Source organism: Pseudovirgaria hyperparasitica (genome assembly GCF_010093815.1).
Source record: "Pseudovirgaria hyperparasitica strain CBS 121739 unplaced genomic scaffold EJ05scaffold_10, whole genome shotgun sequence".
Lineage (NCBI taxonomy): Eukaryota > Fungi > Ascomycota > Dothideomycetes > Acrospermales > Acrospermaceae > Pseudovirgaria > Pseudovirgaria hyperparasitica.
In genome coordinates this window covers 306,821-327,826 of record NW_022985558.1, presented here as the reverse complement: position 1 = coordinate 327,826, position 21,006 = coordinate 306,821, and the positions used below count along the sequence as shown (strand labels likewise).

The following is a 21,006-nucleotide window of genomic DNA, read 5'->3' as shown; positions in this document are numbered from 1 at the left end:
TTACACAGCATGCTGACCTGTCAGGTACATTGCGTGGCGCAGGGTGATCGAGGCGGATACCCTTCCAAGTTGTTTGCTGATAATACCTATGACGATTGGAGACGGAGCAGCGTTCACAGTCACAGCGGAGTATGCTTGAGATGAGGCTTGTTGTCTCACGCGCGCGCGCCATAACATGAGGCTAGTGCCAATACATCGTAGACCGAGGCTGGTTCCAGTGATTGGTTGCTGTGACCACGCGGCAGGTGCCTGGGCTTGGCATGACATCCAAGCTGGTACCGCCACCCGTGCACTCCAGGTGAGACCTCATGAGCTTCCTCCCTTCCACTCTTCCTCCCTCAACACTCTGTGAACACTCTGCTGAGTATCCAGTGTGATTCCTCTCTCGAGTATTCTCTATCATCATCCGCACCCCATCTCCTACAATCACTACACATATCTCTGTTCTCGTAAGTTGCACGCAAGCTGTGAGCTTATCGCTGCTATCGAGGTGCTGACGTAGTTTATCCAGTTTCCATCTGATCACTCCACTACACTCTCCCCTGAAGCCTCATCTCGACGCAGCATTCCATCACCATGAAGGTCGCTACGTCGGCACTCCTGGTCGGGGCTGCCTCTGCGGCGCTCACGCCGCCGCAGCAGGTGTTCAAGATGCCCAAGTTCGACACTGATGCCTGGACGAAGCCGCTCCACAACTTGGAGGAGTCGCTGAAGTCGCTCACCGGCGAAGCGCGCGCGCTTTGGGATGAGATGGCACTGATGTTCCCCAAGGACTTCGAGCAGGCCGCTTTCTTCTCCTCGCCGAAGCCGGCCACGAAGAAGGCTGACAAGGAGTGGGATCATATCATGAGGGGCGAGGATATCCAGAGCGTCTGGGAAGCCAACGCTGATGGCGAACAAGAGCGGAGGATTGGAGGCAGTCTTGCTGCGTACAATCTTCGTACTAAGAAGGTCGACCCTGCTGCGCTTGGTGTCGATAAGGTCAAGCAGTACAGCGGGTACCTCGATGACAATGAGAACGACAAGCACTTGTTCTACTGTAGGTTGCCCGAAGTCCTCGTAGTTTGCCATAGCTAATACCTCATGTAGGGTTCTTTGAGTCCCGCAATGATCCCAAGAACGACCCTGTTGTTTTATGGCTCAACGGTGGCCCAGGCTGCTCGTCTATGACTGGTCTCTTCATGGAGCTTGGTCCGTCTTCGATCACCAAAGACATCAAAGTCAAGTACAACGATTACTCGTGGAACAGCAACGCCTCCGTCATCTTCCTTGATCAACCTGTCAATGTTGGTTTCTCCTACAGTGGTGGCTCGGTCAGCGATACCGTTGCTGCTGGAAAGGATGTTTACGCTCTCCTTACCCTCTTCTTTGAGCAGTTTCCGCAGTACGCGAAGCAAGACTTCCACATCTCTGGTGAATCATATGCTGGTCACTATATCCCGGTATTTGCTCACGAGATCCTCTCACACAAGAAGAGGAACATCAACCTCAAGTCTGTTCTGATTGGCAACGGTCTCACCGACCCTCTCACGCAGTACGACTACTACCGACCCATGGCCTGCGGTGAGGGTGGCTGGCCAGCCGTTTTGGGAGAGAGCGAGTGCCAAGCTATGGACAACGCGCTTCCTCGTTGCACCAGTCTCATCGAGGGATGCTATAATTCCGAGTCAGTATGGTCGTGTGTCCCTGCAGCCATCTACTGCAACAACGCTATGATTGGTCCTTACCAGCGCACCGGCCAGAATGTCTATGATGTTCGTGGCAAGTGCGAGGATTCAAGCAACCTTTGCTACTCCGAGATGGGCTACATCCAAGAATATCTCAACCAGAAGAACGTTCAGGATGCGCTTGGTGCCGAGGTCAGCAGCTTCGACAGCTGCAACTTCGACATTAACCGCAACTTCCTATTCAAGGGTGACTGGATGATGCCATTCTACCGCCTTGTGCCCGACCTTATCAAGGAGATCCCCGTCTTGATCTACGCTGGCGATGCTGACTACATCTGCAACTGGCTCGGCAACAGAGCCTGGGCCGAGGCTTTGGAGTGGCCCGGCAAGAAGGCTTACAATGACGCCAAGACCAAAGACCTTATCTTGACAGGCTCTGACAAGAAGATTGGTGATGTCAAGGCTTCTGGCAACTTTAGCTTCATGAGACTGCATGCGGGCGGTCACATGATTCCTCACGACCAGCCTGAGGCTAGTCTTGACTTCTTCAACCGCTGGCTGAGTGGTGAGTGGGTTGAGAAATGAAGATTCACCCACGACGAGCAAGCGCCTTGGTAGAAGGTGTTCTGTTATATCGGCAGGAAAGGTTTTGATGGAGGAGTTACACAGAATGTGTTAGGAATTGATCATTGGCCTGTATTCGTCTTGGAAATCATACAGTGTATAGATTGCAAATCAAAGAATTGTATCATTCAAGATGACAAGAAGAATATTCTCTATCCAATGTCGCTGATCGGAGTGCCACGCGCGACGTTGACATCGTGTTCGTGCACGGACCATACAGGTGTCGCTAAATTCACGTGATCTACACACACACTAGCGCCCACCAGGCCAAATTCCTCATTCTCGCTTCTTAGCATAGTGCACATCACGACTTTGAACACCCATCCGACAACAACGACAACGAGTGGCCCATCATGTGTACGCATCCCTATGCTCTACCATAGTGCGAGAAGACGACTCGAATGCTAATGGAACTCTAGCACTTGTCTCCGGAGAGAAGTCGAACTTCCAATACATTATCCGTCTGCTCAACACCAACGTCGATGGCAAGCAAAAGGTCATGTACGCCTTGACGAAGATCAAGGGTGTTGGCCGTCGTTACTCCAACTTGGTCTGCAAAAAGGCCGATGTCGACTTGAACAAGCGGTACGATAGCATCATACGCAAACCTGGACGAAACCCAGTCTAATAGATGTCTAGTGCCGGTGACCTGACCTCCGAAGAACTCGAGCGCATTGTTACCATTGTTCAGAACCCAACCCAGTACAAGATCCCTACCTGGTTTCTCAACAGACAACGCGACATCGTTGATGGCAAGAACTACCAGACGCTCGCCAACGGCGTAGACAGCAAGCTGCGTGAGGATTTGGAGCGCCTGAAGAAGATCCGCGCTCACCGTGGTCTCCGTCACTACTGGGGTCTCCGTGTCAGGGGTCAACACAGCAAGACCACCGGTCGGAGAGGACGTACCGTTGGTGTGTCGAAGAAGAAGGGTTAAACGTGTGCGGGTTGCGGATCGAACATGGTGGCGCTTGGTGGGGGATTCTTTGCGCTCGCTGCTGGATGTGAATGGACGAAAAAATCGGTTATTGGTCTCTTCACTACTGCATTTATGGCACTCGCATGGCTGCTAGACAAAGCGTATTGCACGATCTGGTGTTGTCGTCGAGGTTCGCTCGGAGTGAGAGGGTTAACTCATTGTAGCAATCAATTCTCGGCTTGAACCACCACCAACTCGTTCCGCCATGCGCTGTTGTTGAAGACTGTTGCAACGTGGATCCGCTTGCCGTGCAGTAATCCGTTGCCCTGCATCAATCTGTGTTGTGGGCTTGGGGTACTATTCTGCTGACACTCTATTCGTGCTACAGACGCTCATACACGTCGACCCCTGTTTAACCTGCATCTCGATACATGAATTTCGAAACTAACCATGCCGAAACAACACGCCCACCCCGCAAAGCCATCTATGCAAGCATTTTCTGTTCACGACGACGCAGTTGGTACCATCCGTTGACAACTGACATCCTCTAAGCGTCAAACACACGTCTCCATACCAACCTGTTGGCAGTACTCCACACTCGAACCTTCTTTTCCCTTCTCTTTCTCTCTGCTTCTCCGTCCTCGCAACCTTTGTCTCCAGCATGAAGTTGTGAAATATAAACATGCCGGCCCACGAACCGGCCTCTTCTTCTCTTCCAAGCTCAAACCACTTTTCCAAATCTTTCTGAAGTTCACCCCCGTCCCCCTCCCCTATATCCCCAGAAACCCCCCCGTCTTTGATAGCCCCTAATGCTCACATAATGGATCAAACGGCCCAGTCGTCCTCCTATCCTCCTCCTGCTGCCCCGTCACCTCCCCTTGTCAGGGTCGATTCCGTTGTGTCTTGTCTCAAACCTACCTTTTTCCGACCTTCGTCTTCTTCTGGTTCATGGTTTGCCTCTGGTTCTGGTTCTTTCTCCGCGTCCCGCACGCACATCGCCAGGAATCAACTCTGCGAATGTGACATCGCAGCCCTCACGCCGCCGCTCGCGCTGGATGAGATTGACGAGCATGGCGAAAATATAACTGCTGTACATACACCGAATATCCTCACGACCGCCCCAACGACCTTGGACTCTCCCCCTCACACTCCCCCTCGTCACACCACCGCGGAACTCAATAACAATCATCATCTCCCGCCACCACCACCAGCACATACCCAATCATCTAACACAACCACAACCACACGCACCCTCGACCCCCGCATCTCCATCATAACAACCACACACCCATCCCCCTCCCCCTGTTCCAACCCGCACTACAACACAAACGCAAATACAGACGCAAACCTGCACCCTATCGACGCACATCTTGTCAGCTTGATCCTCCACCTGCATGACGGGTGCCAGTATGATTGGACTGCGATCGCGGAGCCGCTGGGGCGCAGGTGGGGCGTGCGGACGAGTAGTGCGGTTGTGCTTGGGGTTTTGCAGGGGTGTGGGCGGGTGAGGAGGGGGGTTTGGTGGGATTGATTTTTGAGGGGGAGGGGGGATTTGGGGGAATCGAGTAATGGGGGACTGGAGAAGGGATGGGACGGGATGGGGTGGGGAGAGGGGGGGGAAGGAGGGATAGGGGATTGGGACGGGATGGGATGCGGGTACATCCGTCCTTGGTGGTGGTGGAATGACTTTATGATTATGATCTTATGAGGGGTTATGATGGATGGTATGATTGAATGATTGACTGGTTGATTGATTGAGATTCTCGTTGTAGTGCTTTGTGGGATAGTGGTGGAGCTGCGGGAGGAAGGGAGGGCGGGACGTTGGAGGATGAGGAGAACTTTCGAGTGCTTTTTTTTGGGCGTATACACATATACATGTCAGATGTTCATTGGTGGACTGGGCGTGTATGAATGTATCCTCCAAGTAACTACATGGTAGAGAGATGATGTGACGACGGTATGGATCTGTGCTATGCAAGTACATACACGTGGCAGGGAAATGCAGGGCTGCGGCTAGGATGGAGAGTTCGTGGGGGGTCGCGGGGAGGATTTCTTGTTGAAGGACTGCATGGAGGCTTATGAAGATATTGAATAGTGTGCTTTGTTCCGTGTATGCATTCCCTGGAGAAAGTTGTTATGCGCTCAAGTTCGGACGGACGAGTATCATGCGCTGCTTTCCCGTGCCGGTGGTCCTGTGAAGCCTGTGAAGCAGACGCGGGTATGCGCGTGTATTGTCTGCGCAGTCATTAGATCGCGCATGAGAGTGCATCTCTGCTGTGACTATTGCATGGAGCCTGGCCAGCTCGCGATGCTTGTCTCAGTGGATTGAACCGTCACCTTCGAATCCACCACAAGTCTCTGCTTCTCTCCACACTCAATCACCCTCATGCATGACAGCCATGTCAAGTACCTCTGCTCTTGCACGGCCCTTGGTCTGCGTGCCAACAAACTCTGTTAACGACTTATACGCGCCAGGCTCGACGAATCCGACCAATTCCCACTCCTCTCCCACTGTCTCTTGGGATTCTGCCTGTTCAACAAAACTTAATATGCAATCCTTTACAGTACTCTTCTTGATCTCCTCGCCATCTGCACCTTCCTCTGTCGACTTCGTTGTCATCTTGGCGCTCTGCTTAAGGATACTCGTGGGGCAGGTTATGCGCAGCCGCATCCTGGCTCGTCCAACGGGGATGGGTTGATGTGCGATCAGAGCCTTCATGGCGTCGAGGGCTTGCGACTTCGCAGATCGCGTTGTCACAACGCCGGTCCAGCTGGGTAAATCCTTGGTCTTGACCTTCTCCTTGTCCCCGTCTGTCGTCGGCGTGGCTGTCCCGCTCGCACTCGGTGCACCTTTCGATTCTGGCGCGTGGGTTCGCTGCGAGCTTAACTGGTCGAGCGCCTTCTCGATCATGCCGGTCGTGTACACCCTCTTCGTTCTCGGATCCACCAACTTGCCAGCAACAATGTCAATCACCTCATTGTGTACTCGCTCCAGCTGTGCAGAGCGCTCCTTTTCCCCAACCTGCAGCTCGCCTTTGTTCAATATCTCGAGCGTGATTTCTTCGCGCGTTTTCTTGGGGAATGACTTGTTCAGATCTTCGTTCGGGGCGACTTGGCCTTTGCTGACGGAGAGGAAGACGTTGGGAATTTGGAGAACGTTGTCAATGTCCTTCTCAGACCCGCTGCGCCATTCCAGGACTTTGTTCTTGTAGCATGCTATCTCATAGCGCTTCTTGCCTATGGATTGCCTTTGTCAGTCCGGCGCAAAGTGGCACAGGTTTAATAGACTTGCCCTTCTTCATGCGCACCAAAGCCACGTTCGTGAGCTTAATCTGATTCGAGGGCTGTGGAAAATTAGGTTTACTGGAATAAATCAATACAAACAAGTAGACATACCTGGTTGATAGGCATCTTGTCTGACTGCGAAGATGTTTTGGTATTCAATCGCAGGGTCGGCACAGGTGGGGTTGCTTGCATTTCCGAACTTTTTGTGGCAGTTCAGGCATCAATCCATGCCAAGATTTTGTATTTTAGCATACGGTCCGTGCGCTTGTCTATCTGGGAAAAAGTTTGGCTACATCTTGGCTGATTCAAGCAATTTACGCTGCCTCTCAATTCTCCTATGGCGCCCAAGATGATTGACGAGGACGACTTCGTTCATACCATATCTGACAATGAGTCAGTACCTGACCTCGACGACGTTCCACCTTCTCTACCCAGCAAAAAGCGCAAGCGAGCCACCGAAGACGTACAATTGAATGGCGCAGAAAGCAAGAAGAGCAAGAAAGACAAAAAAGGCAAGAAAGCCCGGAAAGAAACGGATGTGCCAAGCCAGGACGATGTTGAGGTCTATACGCGACCTACGCCTGCTAATGGTGCAGACGAGGATGCAGACATGGACTCGGAGTTTGAGTTTGTTGTCGGAGACGTTGGCGGAGACCTGCTAGAAGATTTTGATGGGTGGGAAAAGCGTGATGACAAGTCCCAAAAGCAGACCACTACGGGCTTGTCTGTTGACGACATTATTGCGCGGAGAAAGCTCGCAAAGGAAGAGACCGGTGAAGCTAAAGCATCTACCACGGACGCAGATGCAGAAGAAGATGAAGTGGAGTTTGAAGGACTTGAAGATGATGATGATGACGAGCTTCTTGCTGAGGACGGTTTCGGTATGGGAGCTACTGGTGAGGATGAGAGCGGTGCAGAAGAAGACTCCGAGGATGAGGGAGACAAGGGCGGTCAGGAAGACGGTGAAGGAGAGGAATCAGACGATGAGTCTATCGCTGAGCCAGTGGCTCACCCTGATGATCTCGCTCCTCAAGATGAGTCTGACTCTGAGGTTGAAGATGCCGTGGAAGCACAACGGCGTAAAGATTTCTTCGCGCCTGAATCAGACGACCACAAAGCTTCCACTGCCAAAATATCAGCTTCATTCCAAGCTATGTCTTTATCGCGTCCGATACTGAGAGGGCTGGCCTCCATTGGCTTCGCAGAGCCGACACCAATCCAGGCCAAGACGATACCAGTGGCCTTGCTTGGTAAAGATGTTGTTGGTAGTGCTGTCACTGGTTCAGGAAAGACTGCGGCTTTCATGATACCCATCCTCGAACGTCTCCTCTATCGACCGAAGAAAGTCCCAACCACGCGCGTTGCTGTAGTCATGCCAACTCGTGAGTTGGCTGTGCAGTGCTTCAATGTATCTAAGAAGCTAGCGGCGTTCACAGACATTACATTCGCTCAGGCTGTGGGAGGTTTCAGCTTAAAGGACCAAGAAAATGTTCTCAAGACGCGACCAGACGTCATCATCGCTACGCCTGGTCGATTCATCGATCACGTCCGTAATTCGCCGAGCTTTACGGTCGAAACTCTGGAAATTCTTGTTCTCGATGAAGCAGATCGCATGTTGGAAGAGGGTTTCGCCGATGAGTTGAACGAGATCATCTCATTAATACCCAAATCAAGACAAACCATGCTGTTTTCTGCCACTATGACCGAGTCCATCGATAACTTGATTCGTGTCGGCCTCAACAGACCTGTCCGATTGATGGTCGATGCGAAAAAGTCCACAGTAAAGGGATTGGTTCAAGAGTTCATCCGATTACGACCTGGTAAAGAAGACAAGCGTCTCGCATACCTAATGTACTTGTGCGAGAAGGTCTATCGGGACCGTGTCATTATTTTCCTGCCTCAGAAGAAGGAAGCTCATCGTCTTCGCGTTATATTTGGTCTATGTGGCATGAAGGCCAGCGAGCTTCATGGCAATATGAGTCAAGAACAGGTATGTGACTTGTTGCTCTCCCAAAAATATAGACATGGCTAATATTGTTTCAAGCGTATCCAAGCCATAGAGTCATTCCGATCTGGAACCTCTGCGTATCTATTGTGTACCGATCTCGCTTCCCGTGGTCTCGATATCAAGAATATCTCTGTGGTTATCAATTACACAACTCCGCATTCCCACGAGATCTACCTACATCGTGTCGGTCGTACCGCCCGTGCAGGTAGGTCTGGTCGCGCATGTACACTTGCTGCGGAGCCAGATCGCAAGGTCGTCCGCGCCGCTGTCAAGGCCGCTCGCACCCAAGGCGCTATTATTCAATCGCGAAGCATCCCTAATGAAGATGTTGAGCGCTGGTCTAAAAGGTTAGAAGAACTTGAAGAAGATATTGAAGCGGTACTTAAGGAGGAGAAGGAGGAGAAGATGATTACTATTGCTGAGCGTGACCTCACAAAGTCAGAAAACATGGTCAAGTACGCTGCCGAGATCAAGGCAAGACCGAAGCGAGAGTGGTTCCAGTCTGAGAGTGAAAAGAAGACTGCGGCGGCCAAGGACGCAGCCGCTCAAGGTGGCAAGAAGCCAGGTGAAAAGAAGAAAAAGCTGAGCGGGAAAGAAAGGAAGAAGTTGGAGGATAAGGACTTGAGACGTGAAGGCAAAGAATGGAAGAAGACAAAGAAGGATGTCGAGAATGTTGGCAAGTCAGCGACGGTCAAGGGACCAAAAGGGGGTAAAGGGAAGCCAGGGTCAAAAGCGGCTGGCAAGCCAAGTGGAAGACCGAGTGGGAAGCCGAAGGGTGGTCGAAGGTAGTCAGGAGGTCCATTATTCCAAAGAAATCATCTTTTCCTCACTCGAGGACACTTCCAATGGCTATCGACACTGACTAAGCTGGACTGATATACTGGTAGTGTAGCAAAAGGTTCGCCCAGGCTCAAACGTGCCCATATATACTGTGGAGTTCCCATGCCCCGCATTCATTCATCCGTTCCCCCCACGCTACCCCACATCTCCACCCGTCAGTTATGAATCGCAACAACATCCCGACATCAATGCTACAACACTAAGCAAATGCCAGCAACCAGCCTCGATACGATCTAAGTGCCTAATCACTATGGCCCTCTCTCCATCATACCTTCGACTGCCTTGCGAACTCCACCTCCTAATTGCAGACGCCCTCCCCCTTACATCCCGCTGCCTCCTACGTAAAACATGCAGACACATGCGCTCCGTAATCCCGGATCCAATCCTCAGTACCCGCTTGAATATCCTCCCTCTCATATACACCGGACCCTTCCTACAGCCCACACAGTTTGCCCTAGAGCACAATATCCTAGCATGCACGTCCTGCGAGCGCATTCGCGGTCTGGATCGCTTTCCCTGCTCCGTGAAATTGGGCAAGGAGTTTCCACGTACGGGAGAGGGAAAGATTGATGGGGCTGTGCTGGATAAGTGTTGGACGAGCAAGAAGTGTGTGGATTGTATGGTTGTTTCGGAGAAGGTGTCTCGGAATATGAGGGGAAGATGGGTGTGGTTGGGGTTGGAAAAGCATGTGTTTTGTCATGAGTGTGGAGAGTTGGGGATTCTTGATCCTGGGGAGGGTGTGGAGACTTGGGGGTTCTGTGGGCAGAGGGATTTGAGGTGTTGGGAGTGTTCGAGTCGTGGACCAGACATGGCAGAGTGAAATTTTTGTCGGGGCAGGGTGGATCTGTTGAACTGGCATTGGTACGGTAAAGGAGTGAAATTTATGCTAGTTGGACGATCAGTGAGTATGATCTGGCTGTTGTCTCGATCGTAAGCTCTCGTAAGTATTGCTGTTATTAGAGTTTTGATATCGATAAGCTCACTATCTATCTAGGTTCGCACCGCGCGGCATTTGCAAAACCGGTCAGGAATCCTGAGTTCCAACACAAGACCTTTGTTTACAATTCAAAGCTTGAGATTCTCGAAGCATGGTTATAAAGGCTCAAGTCACGTTCGCTTTTGGGCATGCATCGTGAGCATCTCTCCTTCCGGTCTAGCTTATTTACTGTTGGCTTACGATTCGACTCAGCAACCACACTACCAGGTTTAGACAAGAGAAAATCTACAGATGGATATCCTCAAGATGTGAGATGTGGTCTACAATGTAAAGACCCGAGATAGAAGAGATTTTTCAACCCTTACTTGTATTGACTAGTAATCAGACCATGTGATTGAATGAGACAATATAACACATATGAATACTTTTACCACCCTCCAGGGCCACGGCGGACTTTTTATTTTTGTCAACCATGGATTTTCGACAATATAGAATGATAATCGAGCGAACTACCTATCTCGCTGTTAATTTCTTTTAGAGTATTGATCGTTTTGCATCGTTGATGAAGAGGAAGAAACTCAAAACAAAGCATTAAATAGGCTACTTAGGGAGGACCGTTGCTCATCACATGCTATATGCCTAGGTTGAAGCGGTATGCTGATAGACGTAACCATCAGTAATGCACCAAGCGTGTCGTACTATCTTCCAGCTATTCCTTCGTAGAACTCAAAATTCGAAAACATGTTCACGAGCGGTATATAAAGGCCCCTCAGGGGTAGTTCAAGTAGGACGAGATAATTTCCTAGCTGCTTCAGCTTGCCACAGACGATCATTTTGCATTTTGAGACAGATCCAAACAAAATCCCCCCAATTTAGTCCTTTTCTATTCAGAATATACCCTAACATCTTATTCTTTGCGATTTTATGGTCTCAGAGACTGCATATTTGGGCTTGACTTTGTGCCTCAACATACGCTCGCAGCACTTCAGTATCGCACGATGGTAGGGGCAAAGACGTACGCTGTAATAGTCCGGATCCGCCGTCACTAAAGGATACATGATTGAGCTTCTCCTTTCCCTTCTGAAGAATTCTCAGGGGATGATTGACGCCTAGTCAAGATGACGGAGTCGTATTGGCTAGTTCGATGGTTTTCACATATACCAAAGAACTTGACCACCAGGAATTTAGTTGTGAATGCTTCCCGCCGACGGGAGAAGTCATGGCACATGTTGCATGCGTCCCCGGATCTCTCGCACCGGTCCGCATTGCCTGAAATGATCAAGTATTGCGGTTTGGCTGTATTTGATTCGTTTCTCAAGGATATCTCGACATCCAAGGCAATGCACACCCCTATCAATGCCATTGCCAGTGCGAAAGTGGGGAACTGAGATAATAACCATGTAACGCGCTGGCTCCAGCGTTGTACGGTCTATCTGTCGACCTGTCACGACGATCCACCTGTCATCTTGCGCTCTTTGCTGCACTGCTTCTCGATCGAAGAGTTTTATCCTTTTTTTCGAGAGCTTTTCAAAGCCTGTGTATTGACCAGGAAGGCTGAGAAGATGAGGCAACTTTTTGAGATCACCCTTTCTGATGCCGATACGACGCGCTGTGGACTCCGTAATGGGATAGAATGCCTCGTCCCTAGTGAAGCAGAAGTAGCATAACCGCTGGCAGGTAATCAGGTATAGATACCCGCCAAATCTGCCACACTTTACACAGTCACTCATTGAAAGACGATTATATAGCGTGTTGAAGGTGTAGTCATTCGCTCCTGTTGCCACGATGGCGCGGATAACGTCAATGCAGTTTTCGACGACTCTGCGGAAATTTGGCAATGAATCAACTATTGCTATGGCCTGTCGATTTACACATCGGAATGCCATAAGAGTACACACATCCAAATCTAATAGCACTTCCGAGAGCAGTTCGACGGGCAGCATATCGAGGTGGCCAAGTGAATTCAAGGGTTGATGCGGATTTTGGCTCTTCTGGAAAGGAAAGTTGGTTTTGGAGAAGCGACCGTCCAGGGTGTTGTCGGGGATTTGCAGCTGTTCGGTTACAGAATTGGCGGGATATGGCTCATCCAGGTTGTCTGAAGGTGTATCTGGCATGTTCGAGCCTGCTGAATGGATGAGATTCGTGATGGAAGATTCTCGTAAGTATTGTATTACTGGCTCGACCTCCCAATGTCGCCCTTTTTAATAGAAGTGCGCCGCTCACGCGTCGCGGTTGATTACGCGACAACGCGTCTTTATTAGATCATTCGTGTTTGGGTAGATGCTTGCTGGCACTGAAAAAGAACGCATAAGATCAACGTGCATAGATAATATAACGCAGATAGAGGTCTGAGGGGGTCACTGGTTTCATGCACTACATCGATTGTCAATCCCATGGTGTTGTTGGAGGTTTGTTGAATACGGCACAGTACACCTAATGAGAAACTAAACCTAACTCGGCAAATGTCAAAAATACCAAGTTCATATTAGATTACTAACCGAGAGCACACGTTAGACTCATAGCATATCAACTATGCATATTGATATTAATATTCTAGGAGATACTACCCTTGCTATGAATAGAATCTTCGAGATGAAATACTAAATTCTTCGTGCACTAGTAGAGATAGTAAGCATTATCTATCTCTTCTATACATAGATACTATTATACTAGACATATATTTAGGGCCTAATATACTCGACACTATACAGAGAGCAAATGTTTCGTAATATTTCAATGAATAAGAGAAAGTCAAAATTCATAGTCAGAGAAGGTAGGATATAGATATCGGTCTCTTATGTCGTGAAATACATCTACAACAGTAGGTCACTAGATTTAAAGTCTTAGAAATAAGTAACCACGGTATCAAGTCCCACCTCATGAGTCATAGCACACTATACTAGACGTTGGAACGATACACTTTGTTGAACAAAATCCATGCTCTTGAGATCAGACAATATAAAAAGAATGAAAAGAACATTCGAGTCTGTAACTCTAATGAAGACATGATAGGATAAGTAACATGAGGCATGTGAAATATCAAAATAATGTAACGTCCCTCCTTATTAATCGTGAGTATCATACACAGGATACAATACAGCCCTTCGCACAGCTACAACGGCAGTAATTATCGCCGTTGAGCACAACGCCCTGCAAAAGACAATATTGTCTACATCTAATTCGAGATTACGCAATTTTGAACGCATGACCACAATGTGTGCATCGCGTCTAGATCCCAAAAACGATCACCGCGGTCGATCAAGAAAACAAGACGAAGATTTTGTGGTGACACAGCACGATAGGGCGCTATTAGTGTGATATGTTGACCTGCACAGCTAAGCAATTGGGAGAGGTGGACGGAATAGGGGTTATATACATATGAGATCTGGGAGTGTCAGGTTAGGTGCCGCGATAATGATGTGAGATGATATTGTAGTGCACCAAAGATATGTTTTTCGTGAAGGGATGATAGTGCGCAATTGTGGCGAATATCTACATGTGTATTCTCTCCACATCTAGTCATCGTTCTCTTGAACCTCTTTACAAACCCACAACCCTCCCTCCGACTCCCTTCCTCCACACTCTTAGCCAGGACACTTCCAAACCTTCGGCCCGGGCATAACATAGCCCTTTGGGTCCATAGTATTGGTATCCCAATACACACTCGCATCTGTATACGCCCCCGGAAAACTCACCAATCCGTCCGGCTTTACCCCCGCTCCTCCTATAACCTCGATCTGTGCACAACTCGGATAAAACTGACACTTGCCCTTCGTCTGTAATATTCATTAGCACTCGAACAGTTTCCTCCCCTACCGAACTCTTACACACCTTGCATTCACTCAAGGCAATAATCTCATGTCGGAACAGGTACTCTCCGTTCTCAAGACACGCTGGAATGGTCACATTCCAGTAGTATTTCTGCGTGTCAAGCTGTTGCGTCCCCCACAGCTCACTGCCCGCTGTATCACCCGACGGTATCTGGTACCCGAACTCATCGATTTTGAACCACACGGCGCCTTCACGACCCGTGAATGTGGAGCAGTTGGGCGTACACCGCGCCATGTATGTAACGATGGGACCTGAGTGCGGCCAGCCTTGCCAATAGACGGTGAGGTTTGTGCCGGCAGTGACCTTACCTACGCGGGATGTGCCGTCAGAGTTCGCGATTGGAGTGGCGTTGAAGTTGCATGTTATGTCGTTGCTGAGTGGGATGGTGTCAGTTTGTCTGGTAAGATGAGGCACGAGGTGATTGTGAAACAGTGATGAGACTCTTTTCGGGGGGGATAGCCAGGTAAAGAACATGCAGAAAGCGACATTAAGCTGTATGTACCTATGGATATCGGTGACCGGGCCATCGCTACCAACCCGGCGAACAATGGAGGGTGCAGGGTCTGTAAAGATGGGTTTGTTCTCGGGAAGGAAGCCAATGTAGGTTATTCCGTTGAGAATGTGGCGATGGATCCAGCTGTGGTCAGTGTTAGTATGATATTGAAGAGAGTAGAAAGAACATGGAGGAAGAAATGGGGACAACAAAGCCACAGGAAATAACGGACGTGTACATACCCGTGGCCAGATGCAACTGTCACGAGCGAACATATCGCCGCGAGTACTGCTAGTAGACTTCTCATTGTGAAAAACGAAATTGTCTTCGCTGAAGAACTTGTCCATGGTTTGCGCCGTGAAATATGTTTTATACTGCGATGTGGTAACATCTCATTCACATTCCTGGATAATTTACTCAACGGGTTTCAATGCTCCTTGCTCCTCCTGCGTATGATTGTCATAGTACACATCGCTATGAATTAGACATAATATATCTAATATAGTGATGAGAAACAATTACCCGATTCGTGGAAGTCATAATGTTGACAGGGGTCATGAGCATGTTGCCTCAGGACATATGATGCCTTACTGCCTCAGGCACGTATACATACTGGTCCGTGCATTGCCGTCAAGAGCTTTCCACTTTACGGTGCAGCGCATTTCTTTACGACGCTCAATCCTGCCAAAAGCAGAACAACATCCTTCTTCCGTTGTCAGCTATCATCTTGTTGCCCTTTGCTCATCTTCATATCGTCGGGCATTAATCAGCACTCCACGCTAAAGATGAATCTAAATCGTCGCATGGTGAGAAGCGTTTCAGAGAAGACAGGGCGCGAAGCGCAGCTGACCTTGATGTGAAGCTCACCAGGGAAGATGAGGCAGCGACTGGCGGTGAAGAAATGGAAGTGCGTCGTGAAGATCAAGACAAGATCAACAAGTTCAGCAGACTACATCAACGCGAGGCAAAGCTCGAAGAAGAGCTAGCGGCGAAGAGGGTACGTTTGGTGAACGCGCCAGATGGGCGTCATGGTGAGCTCAGCTCCGCAGCATCAATCACTAATGCACTCCTTGTGTTTATAGAAAGACAAGGAAGATCTTGAAGAAGTGTCGACTGAACTGGAGCTTGTAGACGAAGACGAGAAAGTCCCGTAAGTCTCAACGACCTCTCCTAGTCGTGCGTGTGTATCAGGATTCATTTGATATGCTCACAAAAAATTTGTGGCGACCAGTCATTGCTCACTGACTGTCTAGATACAAGATTGGAGACTGCTTTGTATCGATTCCTCAGCCAGAGGTGCTAGAGCTTTTGTCGGCATCGACTGAGGAAATCGACAAAGAAGTGACGAGTCTAGAGGAGAAGCTAGAGACGACGCGAGAGGAAATGCAGGAGTTGAAGGTTGCGCTGTACGCGAGGTTTGGACGGAGCATCAATCTGGAGACGTAAATTCGGTTATAGACCCGACAGCAAAGAAATGCATCACTCCAACCAATTACCTCCATTCAGCAGCACGTATCAGCGGAACGACGACCTGCTCAACCTCAAGTTGCTTCGCAGTTTTTTTATCGCACCCTGAGAATGAAAGTTTCACGCACCCCTGCGCTTTGTCATCAAGGATGATTGCTGCTCTTGCAAGAAACCGCCGTCCCGGAAGACGCCACATGATCCGGCCCTTGCCGCCAGATTCTCCGATATGCCTACCAAACCGGTTGAAAATTGATGCAACACGAAGCTGAAATATGGTGATAGAACAAGGTCACTGCCATGATTGGACAGACGCTGGCGGTGTGACACTATATCGCTTAGTAGCAGTAAGCTAGTCAAGGTCGGGCATCGCAGGCTTAGGAATGTTATCGAATGATGGACGTCGGGCCCCTCATGAATCACTCAGAAGTTTACCGTCGGTCGAGAGGGACTTTCTCCTTCACTTGTAACGAATACCTGCCGCCATAACCGATCATTCTTACGCTGCACGCTGCAACTCATTGCATACGTATTGCATTGCACCTGCATAAGGTTTTCATTCTACAAGCATCATCTCTTGGTGCAGCTTTTGCAAATACCTCGGGCCTGGCTGACCTATAGCAGTCCGACGTCTTTCTTCTGAAACATGTCCTGGCAGACTTCAACTCGACGTAGACCGTACTTTAGTCTTTGTCATCCTTAATTCGGCTTTGGTTAAACTCGCACATTTGAGAGACAGACACCCTTACCACTAATGAGCTCACTGTATTGATACCACGAGTCCTATCATCATGCATAACGATACTCCCACCATAAACACCCGAAACCCCAGTGAAATCTCCTCTCCATGTACGAGATCATGTGCGCGTACACTCGGGCCTGTTCAACGACAAAATGAGCTGACGTATAGATAGTCCGCAAGCTTGAAGACACGGTGGAGAATAGGAAGAACTTTAAACATGGGATCTATGACGACGACGATGATGGCGTCGATACAGAGGAAGAAGCTCGCATGCAAGATCTGAAGTGCAATAACAGCTCAGCACAATATGGCTTAATGCGAACATCGTCACTAGAACCGTCGAAGCATGTCATCTCATTTGCGGACGACTCTCCAGAAGAACCAAACAACTGGTCGAGGGTATGCGTAATTGTAGCGTCTTAGCATGCTCTATAGACTGGATCTGACACTGTGGTAGTTTTGGAAGCTTTACTCGATTGCAACCTCTATAATGACAGTTTTGAACTCGACTGTAGCAAGCTCTCTTGGATCCGGCGTATCTCACCAACTGAGCGAGCACTTCGCCATAACCAACGAGGAAGAATTGGTTCTGCCGACGTCCGTCTACATTGTAAGTCAGCCATAATATGTTGTTACCTAAATTTCTCGCTCACGATGTCTATAGTTTGGCTACGTATTAGGCAGTATAGTGTCCGGGCCTGTTAGCGAACAGTATGGACGCAAGATCACTATGATAGGAGCTTTCTTCATCTTCACGGTTTTCTCAATAGGTTGCACATTCGCACCGAATTGGCCTGCTTTCATTATTTTCCGCTTCTTCATCGGCTGCGCGGGCGCGTGTCCTATATCCGTCGTCAGCGGTATCTGCGCAGATGTCTATCACAATCCCAAGTCACGTGGGCGAGCATTGGCACTTTATATGGGTATGTCTGATCATCTCTAAATCAACAAACCTCTAACAATACATAGTCGCAACATGCTGGGGTCCAACTCTCGGTCCCGTTTTCTCAGGCTACCTTGCCACTGTCTCATGGCGATGGCCCTGGGGACTCGGCGCACTCATCGCAGGTGCAACATGGCCATTCCTTCTCGTCTACAAAGAGACCTACAGCCCGGTTCTCCTCCGTTGGAAGGCTGCGAGGCTCCGCAAAGAAAAGAACGACCCAAGCATTGTTGCCCCGTCTGAGCTCGAAGATAACACCCTCTATCACGTCCTCACCGTCGTCCTCAGTCGCTCGGTTCGTATGCTCTTCACAGAACCTCTTGTGTTCTTCACCAGTCTCTACCTCTCACTCGTCTACGCTCTCTTCTACATTTTCCTCGAATCATACCCGATCATCTACGGCGGTGTATACGGCCTAAGTCCCGGTAAAACAGGCTTGATGTTCATCACCATCGGTATAGGAGCTTATATTGCGTGCCCCATGTATCTCTGGTGGGATTATTTTCTTGAAAAAAACCAGCGTGCCGGCAAGAAGTGGGCACTGAATGAAGAATACCGTCGTCTTCCACTCGCGTGTGCAGCGGGGCCGTTTCTTGTCGCAAGTCTGTTCTGGTCTGGCTTCACCGCGAAATCTGACATCCATTGGGCCGTGCCCGCGTCATCAGGCATATCTTTTGGCATTGGGTACCTCCTGCTCTTCATGGCCATGCTGAACTACCTTGTCGACGCATACAGGGTGTACGCTGCCTCAGCGAGTGCTGCGGCCGCAGGAAGCCGGAGTCTGTTGGGTGCCGTGCTACCATTTGCTGCGAAGCCGATGTACGATGACTTGGGCATCCAATGGGCAACAGGCACATTGGGTTTTATCTGTGCGGTGATTGCGTTAGTACCGTTCTCGTTCATCGTGTTTGGGCCAAAGATGCGAGCAAGGAGTCCATTCTGTCAGTTCTTGAAGGCACAGGATGAGAAAGATCAGGAGAGGAGGGAGAAGACAGCGTTGGAGGGTAAAGATGAGGAGGCGCCGGGCGAGGTGGAGAAATAAGACTGGTAGTACGAATTGAGTTGGCTGTTTGGGTAATATGAAAGCGCTGTAACGAGCTGATGTCCGTGTCCACTAAACAGCATAGCCTGTATATACACCATTAGTATGACGAAATGGCGAGCTGCATCGTCATATGAATGCATACGATAATCATCACCTCCACACTCCCGATGTCTCTTACAGCATCTAATCACCCGCCGCGAATCATTTTCACATACAAAAATCCATACTTTGCAGTCAGTACTCCTCTTGTCTCATTCACAACATTAAGCCAAGGGCAGCTCGTTACAGAATTCCCCGCAAGACCACTTCTAGCACAGGCATGCATGGCTTCAACATACCCGATACTCCCTTGATAAATATATATATATTGTCTGACAATCCCTCCTCTATCATATTTCGACTCACTTCCGCTACTGCCCGATCTCCTTGGCCTGAAACGATGACTCTAGAAACGGGATGGACACTGTCTATATGTTTGCTGCGATATTGAGCTCTGAAAGGCGAGTGTTGGGTGTGGCCATGTGACAACATGTCTCGCCAGTGTATGGATTGTGTGAATTGTGGGGCGGTGATAGTATGTGGCGTTAAGCAGAGGCTGTGGTGACAACGTCCAGTATTGAAGAGAGATGATGTCGGTAACCATGCGCGCAAAAAGGATGACAGTACAGAATACGAAGGTTTGTTTTCTGTTGAGATCTCATTGTTTACGTGGACAATGCGGCATTGGTGGGGATGGTAATCCAAGATCGAATATTTGAGGATATGAAAGCGGTAATTGTCCTATACATGCATCCTTTATGTGAAAATGATTCATTCGCGAGGGCCACGTAGCAGCCGCGCATGTGGAGCATTATGTGTGCTGTTATATATACATGAACAGTGGTGATCGTCGGAATGGATTACCAAGGGCGGCAATGATCAGAATGTTTTTACAGCGCTTTTCTTTGTGACTCCGTGCGAATTGCAGGAGCCACACCTTTACTATTGAACACGTATAACGCAATGAGTCTTGACGATGGCCAACTGGCTTATGGATGTAGATGCGAGTTTGTTGCTTCCCTGTCGCTGTCCTCTATCAAAGAGTACTCTTGAGTCCACGAGTAGTCCATGTCACGATCACAGATAAACTTTGAGAGTGAGTAACGCAACTAAAGCTTAATTTTGTTTTTCCGAAAAGGATTCTTTCGCATGAACTATCGTCCGCAGATTGTAACCTACTTCCGGTCACGTACATGCTGACAGTTCTATGTTAAAAGCTTTTAAATCTTCGATAGGTCATGAGCGCATTATTTACAAGGAAGCACAATATTCGATGGTGGATCGTCACGGGATTGATGACAATCGACATCGTATACTTCACTTCTGCTCTTTGATACTATACTTACCTGCGTCTCGTGGGGGGCCACACGCCAATCAACTAATCGCAGCTGGTCTTATCGTGATATTATGTGATGAATTCATTGTAATCTTCCCAAGCTCTTAGGTAAGTAATCTGGCAGTCTGAACGAAGTGAAGAAAAGGGGCGGTAACTGCGAGATCTTCTCCTGATCCGAGGGCATTTGCTCACTGCCATGACAGTACTACTCGCACAATTCCCATTTAGTAGCGTCATGGATCCGGAATTTTCCTCCTTAATTTACTCCGTAGCGCTCTGTCCATAACTTGGCAATCACTTAAACTTTCGTAATCAGGGCGAAGCGAGCACTGCCATTATCATGGCTTGCCTTCCGGTCTCATGTATCATCTGCCGACACAGGAAACCAGTCCGAGAAGGATCCGAACAGGCGCTACGAAACCTCAATAATGTATACTAATCCTATAGATGAACGAATAGTAGATCAATAGCAAGACGACATGGGTGAAACAAGATCGGGGAGGAAGACTACTCGAGACGGTCATACTCAGATCAATATTGTGTATCAATGTCTCTTAATCCCAATCGATATGTCAGGATTAATATCGACTTCGGCGGGTGCCCCCACGTCCATCCGGGAAGGGAGATCATGAGAACAAGCAGTGTCGATCAAGTTTAGAGTGTCATATGGCCTTCGAAATGCGCTAAGCGACTGTAATATGATGTAAAATAACGAAGGGATTGATAATGGCCAACTTGTACTGGCAATCTGGACGAATGAAGGTTGTAACAGGCCAAGCATTCTTGGCAAAGATATCTTGATTTCATTCCATGTCAACAGGTTTACACACAGT

At 49.0% G+C, this 21,006-nt stretch overlaps 10 protein-coding genes across 10 annotated transcripts; 7 read left to right on the top strand and 3 right to left on the bottom strand.

Moving 5' to 3' along the window:
* The first annotated feature begins 326 nt into the window (after positions 1-326).
* On the top strand, positions 327-2,326 carry EJ05DRAFT_477125 (uncharacterized protein). The gene is made up of 3 exons (XM_033744182.1): positions 327-449; positions 512-1,039; positions 1,090-2,326. Exons 2-3 carry the CDS (start codon positions 577-579, stop codon positions 2,250-2,252), a joined length of 1,626 nt encoding a protein of 541 aa, XP_033599343.1. The 5' UTR covers positions 327-449; positions 512-576; the 3' UTR covers positions 2,253-2,326.
* A 380-nt stretch (positions 2,327-2,706) lies between these two features.
* On the top strand, positions 2,707-3,228 carry EJ05DRAFT_440498 (ribosomal protein S13; the record flags this gene model as incomplete). The annotated part of the gene is made up of 2 exons (XM_033741935.1): positions 2,707-2,876; positions 2,931-3,228. Coding segments are annotated over 2 exons (468 nt in total), but the record flags the coding sequence as incomplete, so codon positions are not given.
* Positions 3,229-4,030: 802 nt separating this feature from the next.
* EJ05DRAFT_501442 (uncharacterized protein) lies at positions 4,031-4,741 on the top strand (the record flags this gene model as incomplete). Its single annotated transcript, XM_033747116.1, has 1 exon — positions 4,031-4,741. One exon carries the CDS (start codon positions 4,031-4,033, stop codon positions 4,739-4,741), a length of 711 nt encoding a protein of 236 aa, XP_033599341.1.
* An 843-nt stretch (positions 4,742-5,584) lies between these two features.
* On the bottom strand, positions 5,585-6,621 carry EJ05DRAFT_493420 (Shwachman-Bodian-diamond syndrome protein; the record flags this gene model as incomplete). The annotated part of the gene is made up of 3 exons (XM_033746115.1): positions 5,585-6,447; positions 6,503-6,554; positions 6,607-6,621. 3 exons carry the CDS (start codon positions 6,619-6,621, stop codon positions 5,585-5,587), a joined length of 930 nt encoding a protein of 309 aa, XP_033599340.1.
* Positions 6,622-6,802: 181 nt separating this feature from the next.
* Positions 6,803-9,409, top strand: EJ05DRAFT_532214 (DEAD-domain-containing protein). The gene is made up of 2 exons (XM_033749064.1): positions 6,803-8,485; positions 8,540-9,409. Exons 1-2 carry the CDS (start codon positions 6,833-6,835, stop codon positions 9,290-9,292), a joined length of 2,406 nt encoding a protein of 801 aa, XP_033599339.1. The 5' UTR covers positions 6,803-6,832; the 3' UTR covers positions 9,293-9,409.
* Positions 9,410-9,482: 73 nt separating this feature from the next.
* EJ05DRAFT_46531 (uncharacterized protein) lies at positions 9,483-10,343 on the top strand. The gene is made up of 2 exons (XM_033742775.1): positions 9,483-10,283; positions 10,338-10,343. The coding sequence occupies exon 1, from the start codon at positions 9,594-9,596 to the stop codon at positions 10,161-10,163; it is 570 nt and encodes a 189-aa protein (XP_033599338.1). The 5' UTR covers positions 9,483-9,593; the 3' UTR covers positions 10,164-10,283; positions 10,338-10,343.
* A 1,023-nt stretch (positions 10,344-11,366) lies between these two features.
* On the bottom strand, positions 11,367-12,674 carry EJ05DRAFT_46525 (uncharacterized protein). Its single transcript, XM_033742773.1, has one exon. The coding sequence runs from the start codon at positions 12,392-12,394 to the stop codon at positions 11,498-11,500; it is 897 nt and encodes a 298-aa protein (XP_033599337.1). The 5' UTR covers positions 12,395-12,674; the 3' UTR covers positions 11,367-11,497.
* Positions 12,675-13,795: 1,121 nt separating this feature from the next.
* Positions 13,796-14,911, bottom strand: EJ05DRAFT_539014 (glycoside hydrolase; the record flags this gene model as incomplete). Its single annotated transcript, XM_033749494.1, has 4 exons — positions 13,796-14,056; positions 14,112-14,508; positions 14,614-14,748; positions 14,847-14,911. The coding sequence occupies 4 exons, from the start codon at positions 14,909-14,911 to the stop codon at positions 13,865-13,867; spliced, it is 789 nt and encodes a 262-aa protein (XP_033599336.1). The 3' UTR covers positions 13,796-13,864.
* A 478-nt stretch (positions 14,912-15,389) lies between these two features.
* Positions 15,390-16,050, top strand: EJ05DRAFT_501436 (Prefoldin, subunit 4; the record flags this gene model as incomplete). The annotated part of the gene is made up of 4 exons (XM_033747115.1): positions 15,390-15,410; positions 15,467-15,601; positions 15,687-15,754; positions 15,858-16,050. The coding sequence occupies 4 exons, from the start codon at positions 15,390-15,392 to the stop codon at positions 16,048-16,050; spliced, it is 417 nt and encodes a 138-aa protein (XP_033599335.1).
* Positions 16,051-17,125: 1,075 nt separating this feature from the next.
* EJ05DRAFT_493417 (MFS general substrate transporter) lies at positions 17,126-18,795 on the top strand (the record flags this gene model as incomplete). Its single annotated transcript, XM_033746114.1, has 4 exons — positions 17,126-17,209; positions 17,268-17,420; positions 17,475-17,733; positions 17,780-18,795. 4 exons carry the CDS (start codon positions 17,126-17,128, stop codon positions 18,793-18,795), a joined length of 1,512 nt encoding a protein of 503 aa, XP_033599334.1.
* Between the last annotated feature and the right edge of the window lie 2,211 nt (positions 18,796-21,006).